The sequence below is a fragment of the Marmota flaviventris genome, chromosome 14 (assembly GCF_047511675.1).
Source record: "Marmota flaviventris isolate mMarFla1 chromosome 14, mMarFla1.hap1, whole genome shotgun sequence".
NCBI classification, from domain to species: Eukaryota; Metazoa; Chordata; class Mammalia; order Rodentia; family Sciuridae; genus Marmota; species Marmota flaviventris.
In genome coordinates, this window is record NC_092511.1 from 14,708,058 (window position 1) to 14,721,002 (window position 12,945).

At 33.8% G+C, this 12,945-nt stretch overlaps 1 protein-coding gene across 10 annotated transcripts in view; it reads right to left on the reverse strand.

Moving 5' to 3' along the window:
- The window catches only part of Pum2 (pumilio RNA binding family member 2), an 88,518-nt gene that overhangs the window by 24,788 nt on the left and 50,785 nt on the right, over positions 1 to 12,945 (reverse strand). For 8 of the 10 annotated variants that reach the window (XM_071601364.1, XM_071601360.1, XM_071601363.1 and 5 more), the window contains 3 exons: positions 7,306 to 7,449; positions 6,905 to 7,195; positions 2,266 to 2,502 (listed from right to left, as the gene is read on the reverse strand). In XM_071601364.1, the coding sequence (XP_071457465.1) occupies positions 2,266 to 2,502; positions 6,905 to 7,195; positions 7,306 to 7,449 (672 nt within the window). The remainder of the gene's footprint in view (positions 1 to 2,265; positions 2,503 to 6,904; positions 7,196 to 7,305; positions 7,450 to 12,945) is intronic. The other 2 variants (XM_071601366.1, XM_071601365.1) reach the window with 1 other exon arrangement.

Below are 12,945 nucleotides of genomic sequence, written 5' to 3' on the forward strand. Positions count from 1 at the left end.
TCTTAAAATAAAATCTCATAAGAGAAAGTACTAGAATTCCAACCAATTCTAATGAGACAGATAACTTATCTATATTGTATGCATGTCATACATATGTAGGCTGAGTAAAATGATTTACAAAAATGAATGTGAATTCATTTCTAGTATAATTTTATGTCTCAGAATTTTTGAAGACTTGACTCAAAAAGTCATCAGAATTTTAAGACTTGTCTCAAAAAGAAATCCCTTTCAAGGATATAAAATTTAAATAGATATTTTTTAGATTAGGGAGTGTGGACGCCTTCTATCATGAACAGTATGAAAAGAGAAAATTTATGAAATCTGAATTATTTTTAAATTGACAAACTATTCTTTGTTAATAACATTGCCAGCTGTATTACAACTAAAGCAAAGGAAAATTAGAAGATTACAAAGGAAAATAAATAATACAGATAATTATTATTTGAATCAGAGCTGTGTGTTTGAATACTGAATTTCAAGATGAAGGTAAACTAAGGAGTTTAACTATGGATATAAAAAGTACTAATCTGTAATAAAGAACTGATGGTTCAAGTGATTATTTCCCCAAACTAACTAGAATTCCTTTCTATGCAAATAGTAGGCTAGATTCTTTAGAGAAAAGGAGAGAAGCACTTATCTAGATTCAGCTTGATCTAACGAGGTATCTAAAAAATAATTTATATCCAATTTCCAAGCTCGCTATATAGAACAACGCCATTTACAGAGGCTCTGAAGCACAACATAAGCATTAACAGTCGAATGGGAATCTGATCTGAAACCTATCTATGAAAAGATGACAGGACATGACAAATATAATCTTAACAATAAAACACAAAACTAGTATGAAGATCTATTCTTAGATTTCCTGTGCTCCAAATTTTTGGTCCATTTTAAAGGCATGTATTATGGGATGAGTAGGAGTGTCTCAGTAGTAATAATAGGAGCAGAGACTGAGCAACTCCAGTGACTAAGAAGAACAGATGATAAGATATTAGGCTAAAAACCAGTCATATTTGGTTAAGTCCATATAAATAGTATAGCAATGATGATTTAGGACTCCATCTCAATAAATTAATTCATTGTATATATTCAATATCTCCAAAAGAACAAAGATCCAAAATTGGGAAAGAAGAACCATAGCCTAAAAAAAGAAAAAAGGAAAGAAGAAAGCAAGGACCGAATGAACCTATCTCACTGTGCAATAATATAAATTTAAATGATGATTATGGTAACATATAACTTTATTATATGGACATTTACTGCATTAAGAGCTTAAGGAAAAAAAAAAAGTTATACCCATATGATTGGGAGTGGCGGGTTCGACTGACTTTCTAACTTAGATTCTATCTGCTTAAAACAGCAACATTATTTCTGAAACCATAAGCTAATTTAAATCTTTCAAAGCACATAAAACTCAGCAACAGAATCTTTCAGTTTCAGTTGAGGTAATTAGAGTTAAAAAAAAGAATTTAAAATCTAATTTTTTTTTCATGAGGGAGAGATTCATACAGAGCCTCTCATGTCCAAAAACCCTTCAAAATACATTGTTATCTAAACAGATAAACACTTCCCAAAGAGGGATAAAAGGTAACCGTAAACTTGATAATCTGGGAGTGAGGACAATTTAAAAATAGAAAGTTCTATATATTCCAGTTTCAGGGGTATAACAAGCCTAAAACTTTTTTTTTTTTTTCCTTTAACATACTGAAAGTAAGAGAAGTACATGGCCCAGGTCCATCAACTTCTCTAACAAACAAACATACTAAAATCAAATCCCTTGATGTAACTCTTTAGAAAAATGGTTGAGCATTTAAGGGACAAAGCAAAAACCACTGCACTAAACTAAATTATTTAAGTTTAATTTCTGTGTGAAGTAGTTCAATTACTACTTTTCTTATGGTGTGCAAAACCTTTGATAGTGAAATTTCTCTTTCACTATAATGTAGAAACAACTCCTCAGATGCTCTAAAACACACAAATCAAAAGCACAGACAAGGGAAAAAAAAAAAAAAAAAAAAAAACCACACCATTGTACTCTGTAAAAGGAACATAAGATACAACAGGGGGTCTTTACCTTACTGTACATTAGACCCTCATTTTGGATTTTCAGGAAAGTAGAACTTTTTCAAAAGGCTAATATCTAAAAGCAAAAGCAATTTGGCATGTTTTATCCAACATCAAATATTTCACATATATTATAAACACACACACAAACACACATACATGTATACATACAAATAAAAAGGGTTTTGGTTTTTTTTTTACCTAAATGCAAACTGGATGAGGATCCATGTGATGAAAGTGATGGCGGTGGCGTAAGTGAATGTCCTGGAGTTTGGCTTGGCAGAGGCATGCCTATTGGACTTGGAGAGGAGGAAAATCCCAGACTATTGTAAAATGGTTGCCCTATGGGTGCTAGGCTGCTACTAGATCTTTTGTACAAGTCAGAGCTAGTAGATAGAGACTCTCTCCTTGTGGCACTACTACTTGCAGAACTGCCAACTGAAGAAGAAATAAAAAAAACCCTAATTACATACAGTGTTAACTGAATAAAACCTATCCCCAACTCTTGCTGGGCAATAACAGATGTGATCACAATAATTATTTTTAGAAACATTCTGGAGAAGATAATTACTGTGATAACGATATGCTAAGTTATTAATCATAAAAGGGTATAAATGCACCCCAATAAAGTAACCAAATACTTAACAGAGCAGTAATGTTTCATTATTTCACACATTCAGCACTGACATGTACGATTACTGTGCTTTAATACCCTGGTATGATTTATAAACCCTGAAATTGCAAGTTGTTTGCTTTAGGACACACTAAAGAATAAACTCAAATAAGGTTTAACTTTTGGTATTATCCTAATCTATGGAACCTGGTTCTTACACTTTAACTCAATGCCAAGAAAAGATTATGCTAACAAAAGGAATATTAATACATTTCCTTCACCATTTACATTTGATTTGGCTGCTGCGTTCAAAACATAGCTCTTTATAAGCCCATATTGGCCCGAATATTAGTCAGTGTGTAATACAGATGGGAGCTAACTCCTGAGTACTATTCATACTATACATTCTCCATATTCTTCAACAACTAATATTACAGTATATATATGAAACTGCTGAACATTCACTTGGGAAATTAACAATTCTCATGACTGTCACCAAACCAAAGACATGCTTTCACTTCCAGGACTCATCATTCCTAAGGGTCTACCTAGTACTGGCCTCTTTGAGTCCCTTACTCAAAAAATTCTGCTTTTTTTCGTGTTTTTTCTTTTTTTTTTTTAATAAGATGAAATACAATTTATTGTATCTCATATTCCTTATTACATTACATGCCAAATTCTTTTACTTCTATTAACCTAATTTTCTTCCTTTTTCCATTCCACCAAAAAAAAAAAAAAACACAATAGAACCACAAATCACCCTACCACATAGGCGGTTGGTAAGCTATGCACACTCAGAAGATCAACCCCAAATCTGACTGTTAATCAACATATATTTGATAGTCAATTTCTTTAGCAGGTGTGTTTGAGGGCTGTTCCAAACTTCCAATTTTCAAGTTCTCTTTAGAGTCCATTATTTAAGTATACCTTCCTTCCTCTTTCTATGCACTCGCTTCTTTTAACTCAATGTCTTTTACATCTAAAGAATTTCTTATTATACTTCTTAACCTGCCAAATAAGGTTCTGAAGGACAAGCTCTATATTCGGACCAATATGGCAATTCTTTTCAAGGAATTGTAAGTTTCTATTAAATCTTGGATTTCTAATCACAAGTCATATATGTCATTCAGACTATGAATTAAAGAAAACAATTAGCCGAGTACATGATGGGTAAACCAAGTTAAAGTTTATAACATAGATAGGAACCAAAATTACATTGGTTTTGCCAAATTTAAAATTCTACAATGGACAAAGGAAAAAACAAAACAAAACAAAAAAACAAAACCCAAAACAACAACAACAAAAAACCAGGCTTGTGCTACCTACCATATTAGGCACAAGAATATAATGCTATTCAACCTTTTATATCAGCTAATGCAGTCTCTGCAAAACAGATCGTGCTTTAATATAGCTTTTCTGGAGTTGGTTTTGACAAAATTGGCAATGTATGATACATTAACTATGCTAATTTAAAAGGACACTGTCAAAGCAATTTTTCAAAAACATTTGTATTAAATACTATATTTTAAATTCCTATTTATTTCAAAAAATAATTTAACTGATGAGGAAAAAGATATCAGCTCTCTAATGAGAGCATCAGCATTATCATTCCTCTGGCAACTAACGAAAGAAACCAGTTTGACATGTGCAGTATTTCTTTCTTCCAGAAGGGAAAAGTCAAGCCAAGCATTCAAAAAATAATTTGAAAATTACTTTAAACATTAAAAAATTGGCTCTTCAGGTTTTATTATGTCTAAAATATCTGCAACTTCATTACATAAGAAACAAAATCTACCTAAAATATCTAAGGTTAGACAGATGATGGAAATTTTAATCATTCATTAACTATGTATAAGACATTAAATTACAAACTTTTGATTATTAATAGTAATTTAAAAATAAAGGTCACAGGATGATGCTTTAATTCATATATTAGAATGGCTAAGCTTCCTGGTCAATTATATTACAAACTTGGGAACACTGTTCAACAATATTTCATCATATAGGTAAAAAAATGATTGTGTGTGTACATATGCACACAACTTTATTATATTTTAGCTTTCAAAAAGTAAATTTACAATTGCTGCAATGTGAAATGGCAGTGGACTTATCATAAGGGGACATATGTGCAGCACTTAAATGAACTCTCAGAAAAAAATCCAAGAGAAAGGAGAAGATGATACACAGCATACTAAGTGACTGTTAGGGGTGGCAACTGCTTAAGCCCTCTTCAAACAAGATACAATGCATCTTTCGGGACCTGGACACTGGAACTGAGTAAGCAATGCTTACAAATAAGGAAGGCATGAAAGTTAAGTTTTTGGAAAAGAGGCAACTGAAGGGGACAAAATGTTCATGCCAAACAGTTCCAAAACATAGAGGAAAAATTGAATAGGGGGACCTTCAAACCTATACCAGACCATCAGTGACATACTAATAAGAAAGGGAACAGAGCTTTTAACAGCGCTTTACCCCCTGGACTATTTTGGTTCAACAAACTCAAGTTTAGGAAATAGTTATTTCCACAAAGTTTATTTATTTATTTATTGAAGTTATATGTTCTTTCCGTTTTCATCAGAATATTTAGAATTCTTTGGGGAAAACATATCAATTGTGTTACAATGAGTTTTATAGGAATGTTCAAGCTGTACTGCTAAACTCCAAAAGGAACAAAAAAGTAGAAAAATTAAAAGAACAATGAGCCTCCAAGTTCTTATGCCCATTCTTTAGAAATTTTTTTGTCAGGCCAAGTATGACCATATTTCCTTAATGTTTTATTATTAGAGAGTAAGCATTCTGTACCTATAAGTTTACAGATGTTCTAGGCCACCTCTCCTGTAAATATGAAAGATAAAAGAGCTCAGAAGACACTTCCTCAAGCATCTGATGACTGACATTATAGTTTGTCATTTTCCACACCAGAGAACAATGTAAATTTGATGTGGTAGGAATACAGATAAGAAATAGATATTAAAGATTCTAGGACATGTGGTTGTAGCTCAGCAGTAGAGCGCTTGCCTAGCATAAGTGGGGCACTAGGTTCAATTCTCAGCACCACATAAAAATAAATAAATAAAGGTATTTTTAAAAGGGGAGGGGAGCTTGGAATGTAGCCCAGTGGTAAAGTGCCCCTTTACCTGGGTTCAATCCTCAGTACAAAAAAAATAAAAAAATTCTACGACATGATGTTACAGAAATAGAAAATCTTTGAAGGTCCAAATTTATTTTTTTTTAAATATTTATTTATTTATTTTTCGGTGGACACAACATCTTTGTTTGTATGTGGTGCTGAGGATCGAACCCGGGCCGCACGCATGCCAGGCGAGCGCGCTACCACTTGAGCCACATCCCCAGCCCCTGAAGGTCCAAATTTAATCTCTCTGCCTTGTGAAGGCTGTCAATTTTAAGGGTAAACTGTTTTTTCCTTATGTGAAGACATTTAAAATTATAATTTCTTGAGCGTTATTTAAAGCCAAAAGATACAGTTTTAAATAAATAAATATTTAGTGACAAATGCTAACTTTTAATTTAAAATAAAGGTAAGTACACTGGTAGTTTGCTTGATTCTTTTCTTTTGCAGAAGTGGGGCATATATCCCTGAGCTACATCCCCATTCCTTTTGCAAAAATTTGAGATAGGGTCTCCCAAAGTTGCTTAGGCTGGCCTCCGTCTCCCAAGTAGCTGGGATTACAAATGTGTACCACCATGCCCAGCTCACTGTTAACTTTCTAGGGGCTTATTTAGAATGTTTCACTATATCAAATATATTTTAGGCATTATGCCAAATAAAGTAAACCACATGAATCTCAAGCATTTAGAAGGAATCATTTCATAAACACACAATTATTATTTTTATAACTCAAATTTTAAGATGGTAAAGTATTTCCTCAAATATTAACATTACATGGAGAATAAGGAAGAGTAATAATTAGCATGTAACACCATTTGAAACAAACCTTACTAAAATGAAAAATACACTAATAAATTCTTAAAGCTGTGGGAAAAGGAAATGTATTATATTTGAATGAAGGATGTGCTGCTAGAAATGAGCTAAACACTCATGGCATTTAAAAGCCGTGCAGCAGACATTTTTCTTTTATAAAATCAAATCAATAATCAAATACTTTGTGTCCTTCCTATACTATATGCTATTATTGCTTATCTTAATATTAAAAACACAAATACCTCATGTCTACTTAGCAGAGCAAACTCAACTTACAAACTTACCTGATGAACCAAATCCACTGAGAGCTGAGCCTATAGCAGCACCCAAAGAACTACCACTTCCAAATCCAAGAGATGTACTTCCAGGTTGACCAGGTCCATGAGAAAACAAAGAACTGCTCTGGGAGCTATTAGTCAAAGAACTGCTCCCGTAAAATGAATTAGACTGCAGATTAGTGCTTGGCTGCTGCTGCTGCTGCTGCTGAGGTGGCTGTGTGCCAATTGGCCGAAACAGACCATTTGTACTGCCTGTAAGACTGTTTGCAGTTCCTCCAGCTGCTGCTGCTGCTGCTGCTGTAAAACAAATTTCCAAAAAACTACTTAGAAAATCATTCTTTATTTTAAAAAATCATATCTCAAACAACCAGAAAACGATTATCCTTCAAGATGTTAGTTATACTTACCAGCCTGTGCTGCTGCTGAACTAATTAAAACAGGTGTTGGAGCCATTAATCGAACTGGAGCTCCAAGGCCAGTTCTTGCTCCAGGGCCAACCACTAAGGCACCGGTCTGATCATAATAGGCAGTTGGAGCTAGTACTTGATAACCTAGATAACATAAAGTAAATGTTTACTAATAAAAACACTTACTATAGAAAACATACGTTTATTTTCCCCTGCATTTCTGTTTTTTTGTCAACCACAACAGCTATTTTGTATTATCAGTATAAAACCCTTAAATACCTACCATACGAAAAACAACACATTTAAGAAGGTGTTACTAAAGAAAATTACTAGAATGTAATTAAACCTTTTTTCTCTAAATTTTTAAGAGCTACCTTCAGCAAAAATGCCTTTCACTTATGAACCACAAAAAGAATTATTTTCCTTAATACAGAAACTATAGGCTATCAAGGGTTGACAGTAGAAAAATATAACCATTTAGTCACTTGTGATAGCATAGGTAGGAAGAGTAGAGGAACACTATAAAAATGTTTATTATGAAATTTCAGAAAAGTTCTAAACTAAGTTCCTCACTGCGAACATTCCCTTAGATTTTCATTTGTAAGCATCTCTCCAAAAACCTAAAATACAAACTGACAAGATACCTTAAAAATCGTAATTGTTAGCGGGCACAGTGGTGCACACCTGTAATCCCAGCAGCTTGGGAGGCTGAGGCAGGAGTATTGCAAGTTCAAGCCAATCTCAGGAAAAAAACGAGGCACTAAGCGACTCAGTGAGACCGTCTCTAAATAAAACACAAAATAGGGCTGGGGACATGGCTCAGTGGTCGAGTGCCCCAGAGTTCAATCCCCAGTACCCCCTCATCATAAGTCTATATGTAAAGGTTCTCAACTGAAGTTTGAATAAAATCATACATGTATTAGTTCTGTTGTAGGCTTGAGCACAAGGCAGGTAACAATTATTATTCAGAACTACAGGAGAGTCAATTTTACCTCCTAGCAGCCCTTCTCACAGAAATCCCTCCTCTGAACCCAAGATTATTCAAGTAACTATTTTGTAAGTACACTACAAGTAGAGCTCTAGAGGAGCTATAAATAATGATGGCTACTTTATGGGGAATAAAGCTTATTTCTCTCCTGGAATTCAGGTTGAAAAAGGGCGCCTTACACAGTAATAATAATTCACACCTGTCTGACAAGTATTTGTGAGAATGTATTGGCAATTTCTAATAAAAGTTTTCAAAAACAGAATATACTCAATTATACTCTAACACCAATTCTTGAATTTTATTTTGTGAACACTATGCTGAAGCAAGTCACTGTAAAATTATAGTTATAAGGCAGTATGAAAATGTATTCAAACACAGTGGGATAAATTCAATTCAATAATAATAAACTGTGCTGGGATAAACACTGCACTAAGGTTGACATTTTCATATGCATTTTAAGTAAATACAGCAATTCTGACCAAGTATAAAGCATTAGCACAATGCTAATAAAATATCCACATTACTAGTAATCTCACACTGTAGATGCCAATTGATAGTTTTAAGGGGTACACGTGTCCTAGTCCTAAATTCACGACATACAGAAAATAACTTCTGTTCAAAAATATCATTGTTTATTAAATCCTAATTAAAAAATAAAAGTTAATCCATACGAACATTTGACTGCAAATAATCTACTGAAAAATTAAACAGCATATAAATCATACTTAACAAGGTAGTATAAATTCCCAAACAAAGGAATTTGCCTGTAGTCCCTAAGACAGTTTATTTGACCTCCTCAATCTTTCTCAAACCCATTCATTCTCCTAATTGCCACTACTCTATACAACTAGATCTATGTGGTCTATTCATGCTCTTTTGCCCCAATTCTATCCCCCATTCTCCAGAGTGATCGCCCCCCCCCCATATTTTTAATTGGTGCTTTAGAGTTGAAAATAATGGTGGGATCTGATGTTATGTTATAACAATATAATCTGGCCAATATCATTCCCTAGTACTTTCCCTCTTCTCCCTCTCCCTGTTCCCTTTCCTCTACTGATTTTCCTTCGATTTTCATGACACCCTGCCCCCACCTTTTTTCTTCCCCCTTTTCCCTATCTAGCTTCCAAATGAGAGAAAACAATATGCCCCTCGACCTTCTGAGTCTGGCTTATTTTGCTTAACACAATGTTCTACAGTTGCATCCATTTTCCTGCAAATGAAAATTTCATTTTTCTTTATGGCTGAATAAGACTCCACTGTGTACATATACCGGTAACATTTTCTTTATCCATTCATCTGTTGATCGTGGAGACCTAGGCTGACTCCACAGTTTGGCTACTGTGAACTGTGCGGCTATGATCATGAGTATATAAGTATCGCTATATAATGACTTTAAGATGTTGTCTTTCCCTCTCCCATTCCCAACTTAGCTTAATTTATTGTTTATACATCCATTCACTTGCAAAATATTTATCAAGTAGCTACCAAATGCCAGGGAGTCTTCTGAGTATTGGGATATAGCAAGGAACAATAAAGAGAAATGTCTTTACTCTTGATATTACTTTCTACTGCAAACAGACCAAAAAAAAAAAGTCAAAAGAGTATGTTAAGTATTACAGAAAATCAGATAGGGAGAGTGGAAACGAAGTACTGAGTAGTCATAGAAGTTCTGATAATTTTAAACTGGGGGTAAAGAAGAACCTCTATAACAAAATTATTTATGAAGAAAAATTGGAGAAGAGAGAAAATAAGCCAGTATGGCTGAAACAGAGTGATAGAAGATGATTAATCAAAATGACTGATCAGGGGACAATATGAAATAGGAGAACCTGGACAGAAAGCTAATCCAGGTGAGAGATGTAATGGTGACCAGATTAGAGAAGAGGGAAGAGTTAGATTGTGAGACCCAGCAGCTAGATATGAGACTAGACTTGCAGTGTTAGGAAAAAAAGGAATGAACTGTTCTTCCTATGTTTGGCCTAAGTTTTAAAACAATGGAGTTGCTATTTACTATGCAGTGGAGATGGGAAACACAAGGCATTTACCCAGTCTACATTTTTGTAATTTATTAATGAGATTCTGCCTAGTATCTTATGATTATTTAATCTTCCTGACACTAGTTACTTATGGCTTCTGTCATCCCACCGCCCCCTTACCCAAGTACTGAAGACTGAACCCAGCAGCTCCCTGTAAGATATAGCTCAGTCCACAACTGAACTATATCCCCAAGCCTTCTTTTTGATGAGCCGTTCAGAGGCTTACAACTCTGAGTCTTTTGAAAGAAATAGTTTTGAGATAATTGATCCTTTTGATTGCATGTGTGCTATTTCATTCACATCAGCATCTCTTTATTATGCTCTTCTTTATGTTCTTTGGCTTTATTCTCCTCTTTTTAGTTTTCTAATGGATACACAGTTCACTGATTTCTAGTCTGACATATGCTTTAAATCTAGACATTTCCCTTTTATGTAGTTTCAGTTGCACTCCACAAGTTTAAATTTTAATAATTTACTGTAATTCAGTTCAAAAGTTTCTAATTTCCATTGTATTATCCTTTTGTAACTGTGATTGTATGAGTGGTAAGGAAAGGGAAGAAGAGATCAAAGAGGGATAATACAGATGGCACAAACAATTAAGCAGAAAGATTAAATAGAAGACAATGATCAGAATGTGAAAGATAAATGCAAAAGATAGAAGGTAGAAGAGTTAAGAATAAGACTTGAAGAAATATCAATTTTCTCAAGTGAGCTCTTTTTAATAGCTTTATACTGTGTAGATGAATATGGAAAGCTGGAGATACTTCATGCAGAATGGAAATATAGAAGGCATTAAAGAAAGGCTTTGAGTGTGGGAATCATGTGAACAGCCCATAAGGTACTGAGACATACAAACACTAAATCTAGTAAGGTTTCTCATGACTTTTATATTCTTATTTCTAAAAAGGCTAAATGTGGTAGGCCAAAAGGTTAAGTAAAATAATTTACTGTAAAGACATATCCTACAAGTTTTACCAACTTTTATCACTACTCCAAAAAGATAACAGTATTAAAAGAATGTTTTCTTCTAGAATTACAACAGAGTTCACTGTGGAACAAAACAAAACAAAAACAAAAAATAAAGCAGAGGCTGAGAATATAGCTTTTGTCCAGCATGAATGAAACACTGGGTTTGATCCTCACACTACCAAAAGAAAAGTTAACAATAAAGAGGTTTCTCATAGAATAGAAAGAATAAAAGTGAATATAAAAATAAATTCTAAGATTAAAGTTGATAAAATATAACAGAAATAATAAGTAAATAAGAAATAATAAGATAAATAAATAAATAAGAGAAGAAATAAGATTGGAGCTGGGGTTATGGCTCAGGGGTAAAGAGCTTGCCTAGCATGTGTGAGGCACTTGGTTCGATTCTCAGCACCATATGTATACAAATAAAGATCCATCAATAACTAATAAAAATTTTAAAAAAAGAAAAGAAATAAAGACTATCAGCTAGCTGAATATGAAGAAAAAAGAACAAAGACATTTATAAGAAATAAATATAGGACCAGCATCAAGAACCTAGAATGATTAGTAATAGTTTACAGGCAGCAGCAAATATACATAGGACAGAAGCATGTTCTGAATTCCAGGATCCACTGAGAACCTAGTTAGACAGGAAGCTCTATTGTTCTCCATGACTCCCCTATCTATGGGTAGTTAAAATCTAAGAAGAACCATAGTAGTCTTAGTTTTAATAGCTTTCAAAAACTCCTGACTCACTTCTTTTAAGCCCTGACTCCAGATGCCTATAATAATGTCAGCTTCACAGTCCATTTCCCAATAGGTTGCTTATGCCAAGGTTTCTAATCTACAACGGCTCCACAACAGTAGCTTCCCAGGAAGGAAATATGTATAGCTGTGGTAAAAGAATAAAATTCAAGAATACCCCCTAGTCTACTATTATTGGTACTTCAGGGATAAAAGTATGAAACTATCTTTTATCCAGAGAACTAGACGAGATGTTAGACTCAGACCTTAGAATTAGAGAACAGAATAAATGCAAATTACTATATACATCCTTAAAATAACACATAGAAATATGTGTCTGCATAAAAGAAACTTTTGATGTTATTAAAGATCTTTTCCAACACACTGAACACATTTTCTAAATGATCTGAATAGAAAATGTCATAATCTTACAATTAATGGAAATTGGAATCCACATTTCATTAATAAGTAATCCCTAACACAGAAGTAACCACTCATATGTCAAAAGTGAAAATTAGCACACTTACTGATATTCAAATGTGGGCTTTAAATTTTACCTTTACAACTAATAATAGGGTTGGAGATGTACCTTAATAATAGTGAATGAGCCCCTGACCTGTAGCAACTAAAAAACAAACAACCCCCCCAATAAAACAAGGGGTACAATCCCCAGGATCCCCCCCCCCAAAATTAACCACAGTATTAACAAAACATCCTGATTATGCATTTTGGTCTAAAGAAAACATTTCCTTCCTCCACTATTATTACAGTAATCTATCTATCTAGTTTCACCAAAAACAAATCAAAAACAAACCACTCTAATTGCCCTTTTAGAAAAGTTGTACAGCGGCAATAGACAGAAATTTTATAGTGTGATTTTCTATACATTAGGTCTTCATAAGC